Here is an 18,851-nt window from a genome sequence, read left to right on the forward strand (position 1 = left end):
GTACGAATTTTAAATTCTGTTCCTTTCCTTTTTATTATTATTAATGCTCGTACAAGGAAATGATTCTTAGAAATTTTATAAGTTTCAACGCACATTTTCAAAATTGCCTTCGTAACGTTTAATTTAGCTATGCTTTACGCGACAGAGGATACGAAAGAACAAGCGCATAAACTGTTCGATAAAATATGTAACATTGCTGATCAATTTCAAGCAATTTACCAACTTAAGAAAATAAATTATTCATTGTTATCAAGCGGTCGATTGATATATAATGGCAAAGCAGAACAGCATAATATGTATCGATCGATCGTTATTCAGATGTAACTTGTCTTGGGAATGATGCTTATGCATTGATTCAGGTAGAATTGCCGTCGCAATTTCAACGATGTCGAAAGAACTAAAAATATATCGAAAGTATGCTAGTTTCGTAAAACGTTTTCTCCTCCTTAGTGGGATGTGTACGATTACGAAGGAGCGGGATGTATTTTATCGGTGCATATCAATTTGGTCGATATTTTCCTCTTTCATTTCACTCTGTGCCGTAGGAAATTTTTGCTCACAGAATGTTCAGAATATTGCTTTGCTTACCGCTTCGTTTTCCCTCTTCTGTGCCATATTGAATACAACTATGAAGGTTTGTAAGTTTATCTACATATATTTTAAAAGAATCCTTTTCATTCATATAACCGAATTGTCACTTTTAACATTTAAATGTGTTATACGTATCCTGCTTTCAAATTCAACGAATCCGAGTCGTAGGCAAACAAAGATATTCAAGATACGTGATTCAATTTATGTAATTGAAACATGAACGAGCGAAACTTTTTATCGACATTTTACAACAAGATACCTTCTGCATTTTTAGGCTTGCTGCTTTTTCATCTATCAAAATAAACTGCATCAAGCAAATGATATACTCAGTTCTATGTTGGAACAAGCACTAAGCGAAACAGATATAAGATCAATAGCTTTTCCTTGGGTTCGAACGTTTTATCGATTGATTTATATACAGTATACGTTAATGACAATCAACAGCATTATACACGCATTTAAACCGTTGATTAGGAGAATACTTTACGACGTGAACAATACAACGAATCTACAATATCCTTTACTCTTTCCTGCAAGTTATCCTTGGACGATTGACTCAATGTTAGTCTGGCAATTGCATTACCTCTTTGATTTGAATATTGTTTGGAATGTAATCTCTGTATCTACCGGTGTAGATGGATTTTTCAGCTTTTGCTTATTTCGTATATCGGTAATGTTACGTTTGTTGGGTTTTGAGTTCGAGATGAGATTTTCAACTGACGAGAAGAATAAGGCGAATAAAGAGTATGAGGAGAATCGTAAACGGATCTTTCAAGAATGCGTCAACAAGCACGCTCTGTTACTGAAATGTCGAGACATCGTTCAAGAAGCTTACGGACCCGTCATACTATTAATGACAATAACAAGCGCAACGAGTCTATGTACTTTAATATTTCAGGTTTTGCAGGTGAGAGTTCCGATAAAGATAATCGAGAACATACTTTACACAACATCTGTTTACTATTTACACATTTAAGTTCAGTTAAATTTGAGATTCTATCGATTTTCATTTGGCCTTGCTTCTATGCATGCGTAAATATCTAGAATATCTAAAACGATTACTTAACGGGTTGGTTGTTTGACAGGTCAGAGGACAAATCGTCGGTAAAATCATAATGTGTACTGTTTTCATTTCTATGAAATTATTACAAACGTTCCTGTACGCCTGGCCTGCAAACGTAATTCTTATTGAGGTTCGTAGATGTACTTGTTTGTTGTCGTCTCGAACGAATGGATAATCAATTATATTATACGTAGACTTGTAATCAGCCTCCCTTAATCTTCGTTTCCTTCGTAGAGCGATCGTTTTCGTCACAAGGTTTATTTTAGCGATTGGTACAAACACAAGGATACTAGTTTCGCAAAAGGCTTTACGCTGATATTAGCACAAAGATCGATCGTTCTGAAAGCGTGTAATTTGATGCAAGTTTCGTTGGATCTTTTTGTCAAGGTAATCTATCTTTCGATTTAATCATTTTCAATACACCTGTCTCGTGTATATTTCCAGGTTTTGAATACCGCAGTATCCTACTATTTCTTGTTAGAAACCATTGATAAGGATAAATAATACAAATAAAATTGGTACTGATATAGTATTACGATAGTAAGAGTACCTAATAATGATAATCACGATGATAATAATAGGGGAAAAAGACATCGAAAAGAAAAAGCATAATAGTTTTGTAAAATGCAGTTTTCGACGATCTTCAAGCTGCAAAATGATTTGTACGAATTGTGTATTTGCCTGATATAGGTAGAGCAACAGCAAGCTACCAAGTCAACGCTGTTTTTTTCTCTTTTTTCTTGGTAGATGGTAAATAAAAGCAAGATAATACGTATTACAAATATATTTCAAGTTTGTAGTCTATTCTTTGAAAGTTTACGATCAAACCTAATCTATTTTTTATATTCTAAATGGATTAAGATAATAAGTAAAAATATTTTCTTCCGTCCATTTCGTTGCTTGCTTTCTTTCTTTCTTGCTATCTTCCTTTCCTTCTTCTCCGCTTTTTCTTTCTCTCTTTTCGTAATGATTAACAAATTTCACCTTTATGATTATCGTTCTAGAAATCTGCAAGGATAGGTTCAAGTTCGTACCAACAAGTACATACCGTTTTGACATTTATTGGTCTGTTTGTGACATGTTGTGCGACGCTCCAGTTATCCATTCGGTTATCTACATACATATAAGTACATACATGAATATAGTATATGTCTAAGTATACATGGATATTTGATAGAGAATGTAAGGAATAAATGGGGTGATGCACGGAAGAGACACGAAACAGGCTGAGAAGAATTGCCGAGGAAGTCGACTTATCGTGATCGGCTCATTGCGAATTGCGATTTTCGTTTATACTCGTGTAAACTGATAGACGCGATATCGAGAAAGATATTACCGAATCACGCGACGTTGCGGCGCGGGACGTTCTTGTATTTTCTTTGTTCTCCTCTTTAAGGCCTGTGGTATTCGACCGCGTGCCTGCCATACCATATCTCTCGTTCTACACCTAACCTGCGTTTTCTGCACTTTTTCGCTTTATATTTTTTCCATCTTTCGGTAAGTTAATTGATGTTATTATTATTATCTTTATTTCTATTCTTCAATCTCTCAATTGCATTATATTACTTTATGTATGTTTTATTCTCTTTTACAATCGTCGTTATTATTCCTTCTCCCTCTCTGCTAACTATTTCTACATCTTTTCTCTTTTCTCATCTTTACTTCTAAGTATTATAGTTTGAGACTGCAAAGACTTAAGAAAGTACGGATATTTCGCATAAAGAAGTAAATTAATTTTCATCGTGTACATTTTCTCGTTAAAAGGAAAAGATCGTTTCTAACGAAGACAAGAGACTCGTACAGTATGAATAATAAAGAGGACGATAAAAATGCGAAATTAGAAGGTTGTTTAAAGCAAAACGTCTGCTCTCGCAAAAGGAGCATGTTCGAGGAATATTCTAAGATCTTTCGTATCTTATTGGCAAGTTGGAGAGAAAATTGCAGTCAACTTCGCAACGATGAATTTAACGAAAACTTAGAAGACCTGACTTTGCCGAGCAACGAAGACTGGCGTTACCGAGTCTATTATCAACTGGTTGAACTGCAAAGAGAATGCGACGTCGATTTTGTAAAAAGAAGGTAATGAACCTATCTTTACGGCCGTAAACGATGAGTTTACGAATGAGTTTTCATTTGGAAAAGTTCGTTAAAAACGCGTGCACATCGATCAGTTACTCCTATTCGAAAAATGCTTCTACTTATAAATAGTTTGCTAATTATTTTATGGCCTTAGATACATAACCTGCGCTTTGCAAATTCAAATAACAATACGAATGTCGCTTATCTTTTCCAACCTGAATTCGTCCAATATCGATCGATCTGTTTCCATATTTTGTCGATTTAATTTTGGACTGTGCGCATCCGACTTGATTTTCCTTTTTAATCATTAATCTTGACACGCTTATGTTCGTTCCGTATGACTGAAACTGTAGAGAAATTCGAATTAATCGGACCATGTCGATAGTACGTTTTGATCTTTGTACAAAAGTACAAACAAACGAAAACTACAAATAATGGAGAAGTAAGTAAGACGCGTTTCGCGAGACCCCGTCGTGAACCTAATTCAATGACGATAAGGGAATGGTGTATACATAAGTAGTAATGAAACCGAAGGGTCGAGGAAGGCAGATTGGAGACGGAAGCGGAAACGAAGTTGGAAGCGGAAAGGAATCGAAAGAAGAGCGATTGGGAATGGGAGCCAAAGAAGCACGGACACAATTTGACGATGGTTAAGATTAGAAAATATGGAAGCGAAGAATCGAAGGGAGGATCGTTGATGAGCGTCGATAGGATCAGCGGTTCGATGATAGAAACATGCGTTCAACCAGGTTGGCGCGTTAACGATATTCTGTTAGCCGCGAAAGTTCTTCGGAAGGTTCAGCCTTCTCCTACGTACTCGGACGAGGCCGAGATGCGTCGTGTGTTTGGACTTGTCTACGACGTTCTCAGATGTAAGTCGAGGAACGAGTCCACGCGTTCTCATCCGATTACGAATTTCACGTTCGAATTTTCTTCTCGTCGCATTCCATAATTTTCTGTTCTTTCGTATAATTTAGACAAAAAGATATTCGTTCGTGCCTTGGAGGATATTGGATTTTGGCAGCACAATAACGCGATCAGGGATCGAGAAAAGATCGTTTGGTTGTTGCTGTACGATTTGCAAGGAAGAAAATTTGCGAAGCCACAGTTCGAGATCGCCAATTTCGAAGAACGCGAGAAGATCTTTGAGGTAGGATTTCTTTCATTTTTTCTCCTTTTGCTTCGTTTCATTTTCCCGCGCTTTTTTCACCTTTTACTCTACTTGTTTCTCTGTTACCGATCTCCATCCCTACGTATGTATTGAAAATGTATTCGACACCTTGAAATTGTACGTATCAGGCTGCTGGTTTAGCGGATATCGAGAACGCTCTTCTGAATGTGAAGACTCGTCTCGCGGCAAGTATTTCCAGGCTACGTATCCGCGGCTCTGCCCTCAACCTCGGTGAATATTTTTCCTCCGACGTGATAGAACTTTGGTAGAGACTGACAATGAGTATCTAGCTAAAGAAAACGGCGTCTACGTATGTATTTATTATTGCTGTTATATTCCAAATCTGAAAGATGAATTGTTGCCGAGCCGATTGCGCGTCATCGAAGGCGTCGCTTGGGGTGTACAAGCTGGGATCGCTTCCGGATGGATAAACAGCATGAAAATCGTCAACAAGATAGAATTCCTGGAGGAAATGTCGAAATTGAAATTGTCGTATTGCGAAAGCAAAGCAGCGAAGGTAGAACTTGAAGAGAATGAGTATGCGTTTGATCCGATTTGTCCGAAGATGGTTCATTTACACGAAAGCATGCGGGAAACGCTGGCTGTTTCCAGTATCGTTCGTGATCACCGTTTCGTATTTCTGGTAGGTAGCCGAGAAATCAGAGAAAACCAAGATGATACTTTAACTTTAACGATGGCTCGTTCGAATGAACAGGAAAGATCATTGTGCATTGGCGCGGCAGCGTTGGTACAGGCGATTCGCGTCGGTCGAGTCTACGGCCCAGTTATTTTAACGCATTCCCTTGCGCCTCGACACACTGGATATTTGGCTGGGCTTTTGGCCGATATCGAGCACGCTGGTAAACTCCTGGCCTTTGGAGCTGGCGATCGTCGTTGCGAGTACGAGACCTACCTGAAAAATCTCGGCATCACCTTGCAACGGTGTCGCGTCTTCTCCGAAAAGTATCTTTTCAATTTCTTTTTATTGAGTATGAGTTTTATTAAAAGTATCTTTTTATTGATTCGTAGACTCGATATTTTCGATTAACTCGTTCAGTGTGGACGTGGCTCAAATACACGCGTTTCGTCGATGTATAAAGCTTCGCATCGGATCTGTTAAATGAAACATTTTAAGACACGAGTGACATATTTCGTTAGGTACGCGTCTCATCTTACGACGAGCGAATCAGAGAGGGCTACCGTAGTGTTAGCGGTGCCATCGTGTACCTACACGGGGGTCAGAGATATCGTCGATCTTGCAGTGGCACGAGGTGGAGACGTGGATCTTCTCGAATCGTTAACGGATGGCTACACTAACAGCCTTCACGACGACATTGACGACAACTACGAACGAGAGGATAACAATTGCGAAAACGAAAAGAATTATAACGATCATGAACAGTGGCGTACTTTCTTGACCGATCAAATGTCCACTTTGAAATATACTTTGACCAGGCCGAATGTACAATTTGTCGTATACGAAGTGCACACGGTTTTACCCTCAGAGACAACGGAGATGGTTCGGCAGGTGGTAGACTGCGTTAATCGGATGGCCATGGAGAAGTACATTCGCGAACATCCGGTAAGATATCCATAAATTCATTGCTTTTAGATCGCTAGTTCGTATCGGTTATAACGTGCTTCGTTATTTATTGCAGAAGAAAGCGCCGAAGGAATCGTCGAAATCGGTCAAGATGGATGAGGAATTGCGAAAAGACGATCATGTCTCGACACTGTCCGCGAACATTACAGTAAGATTTACCTTGATGTGATATAGCAGTACGATAGGTTCTATAAGTGCTTTCTTTCATAAGCTTGTTAAAAGATTTTTCTTAAAATATAAGATCCCAGACAGCGATCTCTTCGAAGTGAGCAGCATCGACGATATTTACGGAGAGAACGTTAGTCATATGTTAAATCCAGGATGCTTTCTCGTGGTAATAAAACGAAAAGAAATGGTGCAATTCGACTCGCTGTTTATGATCAAAGTAGCAGAATCTAAGGGTTTGTTCGGCGATCCGAAAGTGCAACAGCGATCGAAACAGGAGTCCGTCATCGATCAGTCGATTCGACAATCCTTGCAAACAGGCGCACAAAAACGAGCAAAGCGTGTCAAGGTTGGTTTCGCTTTTTTAAATATTTTCAACTCTGTTTTTTCGTCCAGTCGCGGAGAGACGCGATCGCGTTGGAGCGCGTCAACGGGAGTCGTAAATTCCCGTTACGATTATAATAATCGACACCACGAACAGGTCGATCCACTTATTTCTTGTGGGATAATAGGGGTGTTTGTTATGTAATAAAAATGTAGTCTACAGTTCTATAATATATATATTTACAATAACTTATAACACCTGTTGTCGCGTAGATTGTAGTGATGACGATATCCTGCGCAAACATCCGCGTTCTCCGTAATTAGTAAGAGCGTGCAATAAACCTAAGGACTGTTTTAAGGACCATCCATAAACCGAAGATACTTATATGAATAGAGATTAAACTAAAAGGATTTATGGTGGTTCTTTGAGTTTATTGCGGGTCAGTGTAACGGTGTGTAGATCTTGGCGGCCAGACCATGAGGAACGTCGTACGGACCATCTCGCACGACTTAATAAACTCGATTACTATATCTTACTATATCTTCCTTTTCATTTCGAGAATCTCGAGAATCTTGCAACAAATATACATATACAATCAACTGTGTGTATGAATTTATTAACATTTGAATTGGAAGAATACTTCACGCGCTTTTGGTTTCTCTTCTCTACTTGTAGGTGGAGATCGAGCGTATAATGGCACACACGTACTCCTCATTATCAAAAAGCGTACAAGAAAATCAGATTTGTCCACGGCACAAACGATGTGCCAGTTGGGAGGAAGCGACTGGATTGCAGGTAGAGGAAGCATGCTCCATCGACGATGATGGATAGAAATAGAAACGTTTACGTTCATGTTTCAACCATGCACAAGTTTGCAGTATTAATCGCGTATTAGTAGAAGGCGAAATTTCAATTGTTCAACATGCTCAATTTATTTAAATGCACAACTACTCATCTTCCGTTGACTCTTTTTATTTAATACGCAATTTCACATCCTGATTTTATCGTTGACCGATACTTTAACCGATATCGTACGTCCATATATCTACAGGTGTTCGAAAATGCAAAGTTGGACGTTAAAACGTGGCGAAAGCAAAAGAATAGTGTGAATCCTTCGAACACACCTCCGTACGGAACTTCGTTACGGAAAAAGGTAGGTAACTATTACAAGTATTAATATAAATACTTGTAATTTTACATTACGATACATATGATCGCTATTTTGAAACGTCTAGGAATTAGAAGCGATACGCTCGATCTTTTCACCACGGTCCGAATTCAAAGCGTCCGCGCTGCATACAGAGCCGAAGCAAAGGAGATCTTCGTCCACATTGACCAATTTGCTCAACATCGAATCTCTGCCACGGTAATTCTCATCTCGTTAATTCAATTTCTTCTTCTTTAAATCGATTTCTTTTCCTTTCCGTGAATCACCTAAATGCTTTCGTCATTCTCATTAAATTGTTTTATACTTATCGACATCGATTATTATATTATTATACTTATCGATTATACTTATAGCGAGGAATGGAGCCATGCTACTTCGTCGATTTTGAGGTCACCGATTGTTGCTAGAGCGGCGCGTCTGATTCATCTGGAGGATTCCATCGATAGCGAGAATTACGAGGAAGCGAAGAAGCAGACGCGATCAAAGACAGGCCACCGATACTGGGCATCGAGGAAGACGTCTCGTCTATTACATCCTGTCGGATCACCGTCCAATGTGTACAGCTCGCTCTTTGATATCGTTTAAAATAATTACCGGGACGCTTACAGATGTTCGAGACGTTGTTCGCTCGAAGATATATCGTTCCCGACCTGTTTTCGAATTTCTAGCTATTTAAAATCAAGATTGTACGAAAATATCAAACATGAAATGTTCAAAGAAGACCGGTTGCGGTCAAAGATACAAAATAAATCAATTATTCGCAGTATTAAAAGTTTAATAAAGTCACAGTAATGGTTCCATATATTATACATATTACATTTATCGGTGACGATAGTCTCTTTAGATATTCTGAATATGGCAAATCAAGTGGAAAATTTCGCAGTATGGAAATAAAAGAAGTTAGAAGAATAGCGTGTGGCGTGCTGTTATACGAATGACGAAAAAGGAGAGAAAATTGAAAGCAGACATAGTTTCATGTTCGTTCGGAGCCTGTTAGCGTATAATTTATACATACGAGATAATGTATAAACGATACATATGTAATGTTGGTTGCTATGAGATCCATGGTATTTATGAAATCTATGGGGATGGAATTGAAGGATGTAAATGTGGATATATGAACTATACATTTGTACATTTGGATGCGAGTTGAGGAAATTGCCACCAGCGAATCGTCTTCTAACGTCGAATACGGCTGAAAAGGTGTCGTAAATGTGATTTCGAAAGTAACCTGTTTGGAAAATGAAACTGAAACAGAAGAACTACCAATAAAAGAAAAAATTACAATTACGTTTCACGTTTGTTTCTAATCTTCTTCGATCCGTAGAACCATATTTACGATGATACGAAAATTCCAATTTTGATTAATGTTCGAGAAAATTACGAAATCATCGCTTGAAACTTTCATCGATGTTTAACACAGGAAACATCGGACGGCAATCTTAATGTAAATCGATGAACAACAAAAATAATGAATCTCGAATTAAACCTTCGGCATATGAAACAACGAGACGTTATAACTAAATGGTAGCTAAATAGAAGAAAAATGTATCTCTTGAAATTATTAAGAAGTCGTCTGAATCTTCGATATCTCTTTTTTTCTCAACGAAGAAATGTAACTAAAAATGTGGTGTCGGAAACGGTAAAAAATCGCAATTTGTAGTTTCTATACTCTTGAACAACGCCAATAACGAGACAGCAACTAGGATGATTTGATGGAATTACTGAGGCCTCTTCGTTTTCCACTTCTCCTAAGACAATAACATTCGTCTGATTTTATTCGTTAAATAATGTACATGCATACAAACGATTAAAAGAAAACTTAAGATATATATGTCCATATATTACATAATATACTATATATGTGTACTATATATACTATATATACTATATATACTATATATATGTACTATATATACTATATATACTATATATATAGTATACGGGTGCCGTCAGGCTATCAATATATATTGTCAAAATTTCAATGTTCTCAATTAGAAGACGAATCAATATGTATTGTCAATACGATATTGTCAATATTTATTGACAGACAACATTTTCGTGAAGAACCTTGGAATATTGACAATATTACGGATTGCCTGAGGAAATCCAAAGTAATAGATGAAAGTAAAAGTAAAATCGCCTGAAATTCAGGTAAATTTCTGTGCCTTGATTGGGGTTTGGTTAGTTGGCAAACAGCAGCGCTGATTCGATCTGCAAAAATTGTATAAAACTGACGGTAATACTTTCGAGTTGATCCTTTTGTTGTTGCGTCTTTTTCAATAATTATTCGTTTTTTTTTTCTTTTTTTTTTGCCGATAAGAAAGATCTTCATTTAGACACCGGTTCAGACAACAATGGAACGAACACGTGCTTTTCTTGTATTGCTTAGAAATATGAATTGTATCGTTTGGAGAGCGGGCCCTCAGAGAAAATGACAATGAACGAAGAAGAAGCAATTCACGCGTTGAAAACGATGATCTACATCAGACGAATGGAAAACAAGGCGGCGGAATTATATAGATTGCGCTTGATCAACGGTTTCCTTCATTTATATTCTGGTCAGGTAGAATTTACGATTAGTCGGATTAACCGGACGTCGCGTCATCGCGAGAGCGACGATAATAGAAAAAGAAAGGAGAAGAGAACGAAAGAGAGGAAAGAAAGGAACCATCTGTAAAAAAGAGAACTATGTATTTGCGCAGGAAGCAGTAGCTGTTGGTACAAAGATGTCGATAATGGAAAAGGACAGTTTGATCACAGCTTACCGATGTCATGGTTTCGCAGTGGTATTCGGTATATCGGCACGAGAAATATTCGCGGAGCTGATGGGTCGTAAGACTGGAATTTCGAAAGGAAAAGGTGGATCTATGCACATGTACGGGAATCAATTTTTCGGAGGCGATGGGATCGTCGGCGGTCAGGTAAAGAAGTGTAACGCTTGTCCTTCTTGATCGGCAAATTAGCTTCTACTTGATAGGTACCGGTTGGCGCTGGATTGGGATTCGCTCAAAAATACAACGGCACGGGTGGAGTTGCTTGGGCATTTTATGGGGATGGTGCTGCATCTCAGGGTCAAATCTACGAAGCATACAACCTGTCGAAATTATGGAATCTGCCGGTGGTATTTGTATGCGAAAATAATAAGTACGCGATGGGAACGATAGTGCAGAGGCATTCGGCTAACACCAACTTCTACACGCGAGGAGATCTAATTCCAGGAGTGAGGGTAAGGAAGAGTGGAGAACAAAGAAGGGCAATTCGTTCGTTTCTTTCCCGTGTTTTTCTTATTTCAGGTAGATGGCATGAGAGTGATGGATGTTCGCGAAGCTGTGAAATTTGCTAGAGACTACGCTCTTAGGAACGGTCCGATTCTTCTTGAGATGGTCACCTATCGATACTTTGGTCACAGCATGAGCGATCCTGGCACCTCTTATCGTACCAGAGACGAAGTGAAGAAAATACAAGCTGAACGAGATCCTATCGAGTTATTGACCAAACTGCTCGTGGAGAATGGTGTGAAAACCGAAGCGGAAATTCTTGTAAGACCGCACGCGCGTGTCCGTCTCGCCTTCCGTCCGTTACTCTTTCGTTTTCTTTTCACTCTCGCTTGATCCCAACCCACTCCCTGTGTATTAGGAAATTAGAAACAACACGTACAAAGCAGTGGACAAGGAAATGGAACAAGCTAAAGCCGACCCGTACCCGGAGATGTCGGAAATCGCAACGGATGTTTACGTGAAACCATTGGAAAAAACGCGCGGCAAAGTACCTTGGGAAACTCATTAAAAACGGAATCAAATTTTTCCTCTATACCCTTCTTTGTACTGGTTCTAAATTTATCAGTAAAATAAAGTAATATCGAATCGAAGCATTTTACGTCACGAAATTGGTCGAAATTCATAGAGAAAGAAAAGAACACGTCGTAGAGTATGCTATGCGAGTGGCTATGTTTGTTTCTCACTGGTTTTCTTACTCTGCCAATTGGAATGATCAATTAAAACATATCGCGCTGCGTCAAGTCACGATCGAGAAAAGGAAAGCACGAAGCGAGGAGAATAAAACGTGACGAAGACAGAAAGTTATTACAGCAAAAGGGAACGGTTGAAATAGAGTGAGTCAATCGTTCAGAGGAACATTGTATGTATATATGTATGACAGAACGAGAGTAAAAGAAAGAGAGGGAGGAAAGATTCCAGCGAGTAGCGTTAACGAACGACAGCGACAGTCAACGAGACAGTCTTTGCGGGAGCCGCCTTCGGTTGCTCCCACGTGCAGTTCAGCTCGTTGAATCTTAACGAGCTTACATCGAGAGGTAATTGTACGTTTTCTGCATCTAGAAGATACTCTTTAAAAAGATTTCGTTTGGACAATAAAATTATCGATTGATAATAGCGATCGAGTCGAGCAGCAGAAGTGAGAAAACTTAAGAGAATCATGCGCAATGTTTATCGCGAAAAATGAAGCAAAGTCAGATAAATATCAACCGTTCCTCGATACGACGATTTGAAACGATTTAAAATACGACAGTAGACACAGCAAAGAACTTACAGGTGAGATTGTTTGACCATCGATACCGTCATACGATAATCATGACTCAGAATTTGCTTATCATTTGTATTTTATTCGAATGTTAGAACAAACGTAAATGTTTAAGAACGTCATTGAACGATGTTGGTTCGTTTGCTCGATCAATGACATTGGGATTAACGTCACTAGTCCTTTAAAAGGGAGAAGGTACGGCAAATCATATCGAATCAGATCGAATCGATCAGAAGTCCTATGCTACAAAAATGTCAAACTCGAAATCATAATTAATGAAAGCAAATTCCGTTGAACATGACACAAAATTATTATTCATTCTTCCTTTCTTATCGCTTATCTTATTTAACCACATTTCCTGATGAATTGCAGTAGGAGTGATGGTTCGATAACTATTATATATACTGAAAGGATCGATGCGAAATCGTTGCTAAGAAACATATCTTTTTATCCGAGAAAGACAGGAAAGTCGAATAAGCAACGAAATTACGATGGGGCTCAACGCGGAGCTTACTGCTATTCTTCGAGGTAAATGAAATGTTAGCAGACGTCACATATATATATATATATATATATATATATATATATATATATATATATATATATATATATATATATATATATATATATACTGTGTATATATGTACTATACTGTATATGTATACTATATATATATACTATACTGTGTATATATATACTATACTGTATATGTATACTATATATATACTATACTGTATATGTATACTATATATATACTATACTGTGTATATATATACTATACTGTATATGTATACTATATATATATACTATACTGTATATGTATACTATATATATACTATACTGTGTATATATATACTATACTGTATATGTATACTATATATATACTATACTGTATATGTATACTATATATATATACTATACTGTATATGTATACTATATATATACTATATATATACAGTATATATATATATACACAGTATAGTATATATATACAGTAATATATATATATATTACTGTAATCGTTTTAATCAATATCGATCGGATCGACATGAAACTACATACGTATATTTATTCACGATAGATGTAGTGCAATTTTTGGAATGTCTCCACGATGTAAAACTCCCATTGAAATTAGAGAACATTCGAGACAATCTATTGGTACGTTCGAAAGATACGCTGACGATGTTCGTAATAGAGAGAATCGGAAGATCGGCATCTCCAGAACCGTATTTAAATATGAACGCAACTGGATCGAAAGGTTTGATGGCAGCTACATTGAAAACGGAAACCGAGCTTCAAGAATACGTAGGAGCAGAGGAATACCATGAGATGCAAAAGCCACAGCAACAACAAGATTATTACGAGACCTTTCAGGGTGTTGAATCGACGAATAATACTATTGTACTCTCGACTCATGAAACGATCGATAATATTCAAAATAAAGGAGAAGAGGTTGAAAATACGCTGATGGACATTTACGCGAATTTCTCAGCAACGGAAACGAAAAGTAAATGTAAGATGTGTGGCCCTCTTTATAGGAAGGAAGGAAAGAAGTTGTTCGTTTTCGAACAATATCGAGCTTGTTGGGTTGGTAAGTTGAATTTTCTCGATGATCGATATCGATGTGATCAAAACACTGCACGTAACGGAGCAATTTACATGCAAATGCGATAGGTTTGGTTGGATTGCATCTATTAATTTACGGAAACGATCGTGACAATCGGCCGTGCACGATTTTACCAATTCAGGGCTACATGGCACGAGCTGCTCCAAATGCGATTCCTCGAGACCAACGTCGAAGCGAATCTACTTTTGAGATTTTCCGTCCTGGTAATAGAACTTTCCAGGTACTCAAATATTTCTCATAAAATATACTATAGATATAGAAATGGAAATAAATGAAAAGGTTAATAAATTAAATGTAAAGTTCAACGTTATTTCAGTTTTCTGCAAAAACTCGGAAGGATATGGAACAATGGGTAACGAAAATTTGTGAATTAGGAGGCGAGAAGAACGATTATAAAGAGACAACGAAACAAATGGACACGAACATGGTCGCAAATGGTGCTACCAAGCAACCGAATGACCAAGAAGACTCGAGTTGCAGGCAAGATCTTCCCGATAAATCTTCGACCGATCCAATCGTTGATCGATCTAATGAAGATACTAATGAAGGAAAAGGACTGGATGATTCTCACGAATCGGCCAATCTTTCTATTCCTTCGCCTGCCACTGGCCCTTCCGAAGCTATTGTTTCTATTTCTTCTCGCCCGCATTCCTCAACTCCTCCTCCGTTACCAGCTCGAATCTCCCGAAAATTACCAATCCCGTCCCCTCAACATTCGTCTTACGAACTTCCTGACGAAGAGGAAGATGACATTTACCATAAAATCGAAGATTTTAGAGAGACGATACAATACGCAAACATCAAAAACAAAAATGAATCTGATGAAAAAGGGAAAAAAGGAAATGTCGAAATTGTTACGAAAAAATCAATTAGCTCGCGAAACGAATTAACGTATGACGATACCATCGATAACATTACAGCGTTGAAAGATAAAGTTGTAGACGAACAAAGTAAATTTCTATCGTACGATCACGGCGAGGTGATTATAGTATATTTCGCACAAATTTATTTCTTTATTCGTTCTTTTATTCTTACCTGCTCTGTTACTCGTTCCTTTTTTTTTTTCTTACTCTATCATCTACATTTTTATATTATATTTATGTATGCATTTCATAATTACATCATCTTCCATATACAGACTGTAATTCGCAACTCAAAATCGATCAAGGTTCGAACAACGGAGAAAGTGGAGGAATCGGCAAAGTCACCGCAAAAGAAATCGTTTTTGGACAGAGTGAGAAGTAAAAAGGAATCTCCGAGAAAAATTGAGAAAAAGACCAAGTATAAAACTGCGACCTCTCCATCGCGACCGTCGGCGCCGCTCTCGCAACTTTCATCGTCATTGGCAAACAATCACGAATCATCGAGTTACTACGATGACGTATCTGAGTTAATAAATGTTGAGCAAGAAATTAACCGTTTCGAGGAAGGACAATCAGAGTATACTTGTCCACCTCCTCCCAGGCCGATCTATGTGAAACCACCGGTAGTCGAAAATGTAACCGATGCGGATGAATTTTATGATGACGTCGCGTATCGCGATAAATCACATCAAGTAAGAATTCTCTATCTCTTGATCTTTCCGTTTTATTTTTTCTCCTTTGATGTCGCTTGCTCCGATAGCATTGTTTTTAAAGACATGTTCAATGAATTTACAGCAAATTACAAAGAAATCAAATCTCTTTCACAATCTCGTTCGCACGGATGCTGATCGGCCTGCTTTCTGCGAGAACTTAGACGTCTCGCAACAATCATTCGAAGATAACGAGCATTATAAGATGCCACGACCCGAATCGCATTATCCTAGATGTCTTCCTGTTGATCAACAAATTGACGATTTGTATGACGACGTTGCTATACTCGCAGAGTTTACGGCACGACAAAAGGAAGTTCTACATAACAGAGATAACGAAAACGCAACAAGATCGCAAATCAGTCCCGAAAAAAAATCGTGGAATCGATTTGTTAGCGGGAAAAGATCAAAAACGGTTGATTCAACGGTCACCGAAACGAATGGTCGAGTTTTAAACGAGACAGAGGATTCATCGGATGACTTTGGCGAACAACACAATTCTTCGAGAATGAATACCTTTCAAAAATTGATTAGTAGAATGGAAAACTCTCTTGGCAAAGCACCCTCTAGGACAACATCGTCGATATTATTAAATAAAACAAATCTCACAAAATATGTGTAGCAAAAAAAAAAATAATTCGAAAAGAAACGTGTATTTACAGTTCACGTATTCAAATATATGACCAAAGAAATAATACGTTAGTATATTTAAAAGTAAGTAGTATATTTCAATATATGTGTATTAATAAGAATCTTTTATTTTTTAAAATAAATAACATTCTTTAACTTGCATATGTAATCCCAATATGACGTACCGTAAATATTCGGATACACGATCGAATTTGTAAGTTTCAACGATGATAGATTTCATTCGTTATTTTAAGTTGCACTTTAAAAAGTAATTATGCCCAATACATTTGATCATATCGGTTTATCTTATAAAACGCTTATTTATTCGCTGGAATGTCCATCTCTGTTTTAAAATTTTTCTCATATGCATGGTATAAATTATCGCAAATATTAATCATGGCTTGTATAAAAGAGTCAAATGCATCGGTACTATATTTCTGAAATACTTTTAAATGTATACCTGTCTTAGATTCTATGTAATCTATAAACAATTCCGACTGTTTCGAATACAATGGAAGAATCACAATCATCAGTATGAGTGCTGAACCAAACAGAAAAAGCCATGAGATCATGGACATAAAAAATCGATGTGCATTTCCTAGAACATCAATCAAAATATTATAAAATACTATTTGCATTTCTAAATTGTTCGATACAACACATCTTGGTACATTACCTTTAGTTCCATATCTTTTATTAGCTTGGTTTCTATTGTGCGTGATTATCAGAGGTTCTATTTTGTCTTCATCTATTAACGATACCTCGCTCGACTGATTAGATCCATTTTCATCTAAATTTTGCTTATTATTCTTATCCAATATCTTCTTCTTCTTTTTCCTCCCTCCTTTTTTTGTCGAAACAGTACCTGTTTCCATATCTGCTATAAATAAATGTGTTAACAGTGTCTAATATGTAGAAGCTATTTTAAAAGACTGGTATTATTTTAATTTTGGACATTACCTGTAATGGCATTTAATCTCCGTAATTTTTCTTCTTCGATAGTAAGTTTCACACTTGACAAATAAGTGACAATGTTACGAGCACAAGCTTGGCATTCACTCAAATTACTACAAGGACCAGCAACACTAGCCACAGCAGGAGTTAAAGGATTTTCCTTTAAATCTAACCATCTTAAACTTTTTAATTCGCTTAAACTAAGTGGTAATCTGCTTATCTGTAAGATCATTCTGCTATTATTTATATGCTTAACATTGTTGTAACACAGTTTAACACTGTTCTAGTCTTTCAGATAAAAGGCATGTTCTGAAAGAATTTCTTTCCAATGTTTTGATAGCATTGTTAGTTAGTTTCTCCAGGGTCTAAAAACTGAAACTGAGTTTCAGAGAAAGAAATTTCTTTTGTCACTGCTTTTATTCAAAAGCTTCAAACAATGTATATGGAACAGTCTCAAGTGTGACAATTCAGGCTATGAAAGCCTCAAATCTCTTATTATTTACATGATCTAGATTTATTTAAAAAATTTAAAATGTAATATTTTTGATTTACTTGATTCGCATAAAGATCTAAATGTTTCAGTCGCCTTAGTTCTCCAAAATTTTCAGGGATTTCTGTCAACATGTTTCTACTAAGATCTAGTACGACTATTTGCTTAAGGTCAACAAAAGTACTCTGAAATAAATTATTAATAAAATTACTTTAAAAAGTAATATTACACTAAGTGAAAATAACAAAATTAAAAAACTTACAGATAAAGAAGTTAAAAGATTATTTGATAAATCCAAATGTGTTGCTTTTTTAATAGTTGCCTGAGAAATATAAGACACACATATTTTAATACTTTAATTTAATGTATACAGTGATGTACGTTTTATACCGTAAAACGATATAAAGTTATTAAATAAAATATATGAATAAGATTTAACAATTTATCTGACATTTGTCAGATTAGGTAAAATATGTATGTATAAGTTTTTGAACGTACAATTTCTCGAATAGGCACTTCTTTAAGGTCGCATAAGCTAAGATCTAGCTTTTCGTCTTTTAATCTACTTTTAACTTTCTTTAAATTCATTTTGGTACTGGAAAAAAATTAATCACACACAAACGTCTGGTATTTGTGATTTTTTGTGGCGTCACCTTCTGGTAAAGAACATATTGTTAGAAAATTGAGAAAATTTAATATCACATATTAAAACAGTAAAATATTTTTCGATCTGTCAACTGAATGATACAAAATTTCATATTATTAGTAATGAACAAATTTTTAATAAATATGTTCGCACACACGTGGCTAATGAAGACCAATACAAAATGACCACGCATATGTCATTTTCACTTTTCGACTTCTATCTGA

General features: G+C 36.8%; 5 protein-coding genes across 13 annotated transcripts; 4 read left to right on the plus strand and 1 right to left on the minus strand.

Annotated features, from left to right (window-relative positions):
* Positions 1-54: 54 nt before the first annotated feature.
* Positions 55-3,151, plus strand: LOC139997922 (odorant receptor Or2). Of its 2 annotated transcripts, none has more exons than XM_072021988.1 (5): positions 55-634; positions 866-1,498; positions 1,677-1,784; positions 1,889-2,041; positions 2,099-3,151. In XM_072021988.1, exons 1-5 carry the CDS (start codon positions 386-388, stop codon positions 2,156-2,158), a joined length of 1,203 nt encoding a protein of 400 aa, XP_071878089.1. In that variant the 5' UTR covers positions 55-385; the 3' UTR covers positions 2,159-3,151. The 2 variants fall into 2 exon arrangements, with proteins under 2 accessions (XP_071878089.1, XP_071878091.1); XM_072021990.1 differs by lacking the exon at positions 55-634 and having other exon boundaries at positions 1,017-1,152; positions 1,227-1,498.
* Positions 3,152-3,317: 166 nt separating this feature from the next.
* Positions 3,318-9,455, plus strand: LOC139997923 (uncharacterized). 2 transcript variants are annotated; one of them, XM_072021992.1, is made up of 13 exons: positions 3,318-3,733; positions 4,268-4,605; positions 4,711-4,883; positions 5,033-5,135; positions 5,255-5,547; positions 5,620-5,867; positions 6,063-6,486; positions 6,563-6,655; positions 6,749-7,021; positions 7,673-7,792; positions 8,049-8,150; positions 8,233-8,363; positions 8,519-9,455. In XM_072021992.1, exons 1-13 carry the CDS (start codon positions 3,459-3,461, stop codon positions 8,748-8,750), a joined length of 2,805 nt encoding a protein of 934 aa, XP_071878093.1. In that variant the 5' UTR covers positions 3,318-3,458; the 3' UTR covers positions 8,751-9,455. The 2 variants fall into 2 exon arrangements, with proteins under 2 accessions (XP_071878093.1, XP_071878092.1); XM_072021991.1 differs by lacking the exon at positions 3,318-3,733 and adding an exon at positions 3,745-4,175.
* Positions 9,456-10,763: 1,308 nt separating this feature from the next.
* On the plus strand, positions 10,764-11,932 carry LOC139997930 (uncharacterized). Its single transcript, XM_072022008.1, has 3 exons — positions 10,764-11,089; positions 11,146-11,394; positions 11,462-11,932. The coding sequence occupies exons 1-3, from the start codon at positions 10,895-10,897 to the stop codon at positions 11,777-11,779; spliced, it is 762 nt and encodes a 253-aa protein (XP_071878109.1). The 5' UTR covers positions 10,764-10,894; the 3' UTR covers positions 11,780-11,932.
* A 78-nt stretch (positions 11,933-12,010) lies between these two features.
* On the plus strand, positions 12,011-16,699 carry LOC139997924 (uncharacterized). 6 transcript variants are annotated; one of them, XM_072021996.1, is made up of 8 exons: positions 12,016-12,486; positions 12,561-12,718; positions 13,080-13,235; positions 13,789-14,298; positions 14,382-14,554; positions 14,651-15,313; positions 15,473-15,889; positions 15,972-16,699. In XM_072021996.1, the coding sequence occupies exons 3-8, from the start codon at positions 13,199-13,201 to the stop codon at positions 16,527-16,529; spliced, it is 2,358 nt and encodes a 785-aa protein (XP_071878097.1). In that variant the 5' UTR covers positions 12,016-12,486; positions 12,561-12,718; positions 13,080-13,198; the 3' UTR covers positions 16,530-16,699. The 6 variants fall into 6 exon arrangements, with proteins under 6 accessions (XP_071878099.1, XP_071878097.1, XP_071878096.1 ...); XM_072021995.1 differs by having other exon boundaries at positions 12,016-12,480; XM_072021998.1 differs by having other exon boundaries at positions 12,011-12,718; positions 15,503-15,889.
* On the minus strand, positions 16,611-18,835 carry LOC139997929 (uncharacterized). Of its 2 annotated transcripts, none has more exons than XM_072022006.1 (6): positions 18,480-18,835; positions 18,244-18,303; positions 18,044-18,166; positions 17,498-17,711; positions 17,214-17,402; positions 16,611-17,135 (listed from the first exon to the last, which is right to left on the minus strand). In XM_072022006.1, the coding sequence occupies exons 1-6, from the start codon at positions 18,567-18,569 to the stop codon at positions 16,855-16,857; spliced, it is 957 nt and encodes a 318-aa protein (XP_071878107.1). In that variant the 5' UTR covers positions 18,570-18,835; the 3' UTR covers positions 16,611-16,854. The 2 variants fall into 2 exon arrangements, with proteins under 2 accessions (XP_071878107.1, XP_071878106.1); XM_072022005.1 differs by having other exon boundaries at positions 17,214-17,414.
* Between the last annotated feature and the right edge of the window lie 16 nt (positions 18,836-18,851).

This window comes from Bombus fervidus, chromosome 2 (assembly GCF_041682495.2).
Source record: "Bombus fervidus isolate BK054 chromosome 2, iyBomFerv1, whole genome shotgun sequence".
NCBI lineage: Eukaryota > Metazoa > Arthropoda > Insecta > Hymenoptera > Apidae > Bombus > Bombus fervidus.

What these genes read in the sequence shown, in the direction of transcription:
- LOC139997923 (XM_072021992.1), top strand. Translation starts at nt 3,459, where the DNA reads ATGAATAATAAAGAGGACGATAAAAATGCGAAATTAGAAGGTTGTTTA. An exon ending in AACGAGCAAAGCGTGTCAAG is followed by an intron (nt 7,022 to 7,672) that starts GTTGGTTTCGCT and finishes CTCTACTTGTAG; the next exon opens with GTGGAGATCGAGCGTATAAT. An exon ending in GAACTTCGTTACGGAAAAAG is followed by an intron (nt 8,151 to 8,232) that starts GTAGGTAACTAT and finishes TGAAACGTCTAG; the next exon opens with GAATTAGAAGCGATACGCTC.
- LOC139997930 (XM_072022008.1), top strand. Translation starts at nt 10,895, where the DNA reads ATGTCGATAATGGAAAAGGACAGTTTGATCACAGCTTACCGATGTCAT. An exon ending in ATGGGATCGTCGGCGGTCAG is followed by an intron (nt 11,090 to 11,145) that starts GTAAAGAAGTGT and finishes TCTACTTGATAG; the next exon opens with GTACCGGTTGGCGCTGGATT. An exon ending in ATCTAATTCCAGGAGTGAGG is followed by an intron (nt 11,395 to 11,461) that starts GTAAGGAAGAGT and finishes TTCTTATTTCAG; the next exon opens with GTAGATGGCATGAGAGTGAT.
- LOC139997929 (XM_072022005.1), bottom strand. Translation starts at nt 18,569, where the DNA reads ATGAATTTAAAGAAAGTTAAAAGTAGATTAAAAGACGAAAAGCTAGAT. An exon ending in ATCTTTTAACTTCTTTATCT is followed by an intron (nt 18,167 to 18,243) that starts GTAAGTTTTTTA and finishes AATTTATTTCAG; the next exon opens with AGTACTTTTGTTGACCTTAA. An exon ending in TAAAAGATATGGAACTAAAG is followed by an intron (nt 17,136 to 17,213) that starts GTAATGTACCAA and finishes TTGATGTTCTAG; the next exon opens with GAAATGCACATCGATTTTTT.
- LOC139997922 (XM_072021988.1), top strand. Translation starts at nt 386, where the DNA reads ATGTCGAAAGAACTAAAAATATATCGAAAGTATGCTAGTTTCGTAAAA. An exon ending in CAAACGTAATTCTTATTGAG is followed by an intron (nt 1,785 to 1,888) that starts GTTCGTAGATGT and finishes TTTCCTTCGTAG; the next exon opens with AGCGATCGTTTTCGTCACAA. An exon ending in CGTTGGATCTTTTTGTCAAG is followed by an intron (nt 2,042 to 2,098) that starts GTAATCTATCTT and finishes GTATATTTCCAG; the next exon opens with GTTTTGAATACCGCAGTATC.
- LOC139997924 (XM_072021993.1), top strand. Translation starts at nt 13,199, where the DNA reads ATGGGGCTCAACGCGGAGCTTACTGCTATTCTTCGAG. An exon ending in ATATCGAGCTTGTTGGGTTG is followed by an intron (nt 14,299 to 14,381) that starts GTAAGTTGAATT and finishes CAAATGCGATAG; the next exon opens with GTTTGGTTGGATTGCATCTA. An exon ending in CTGGTAATAGAACTTTCCAG is followed by an intron (nt 14,555 to 14,650) that starts GTACTCAAATAT and finishes ACGTTATTTCAG; the next exon opens with TTTTCTGCAAAAACTCGGAA.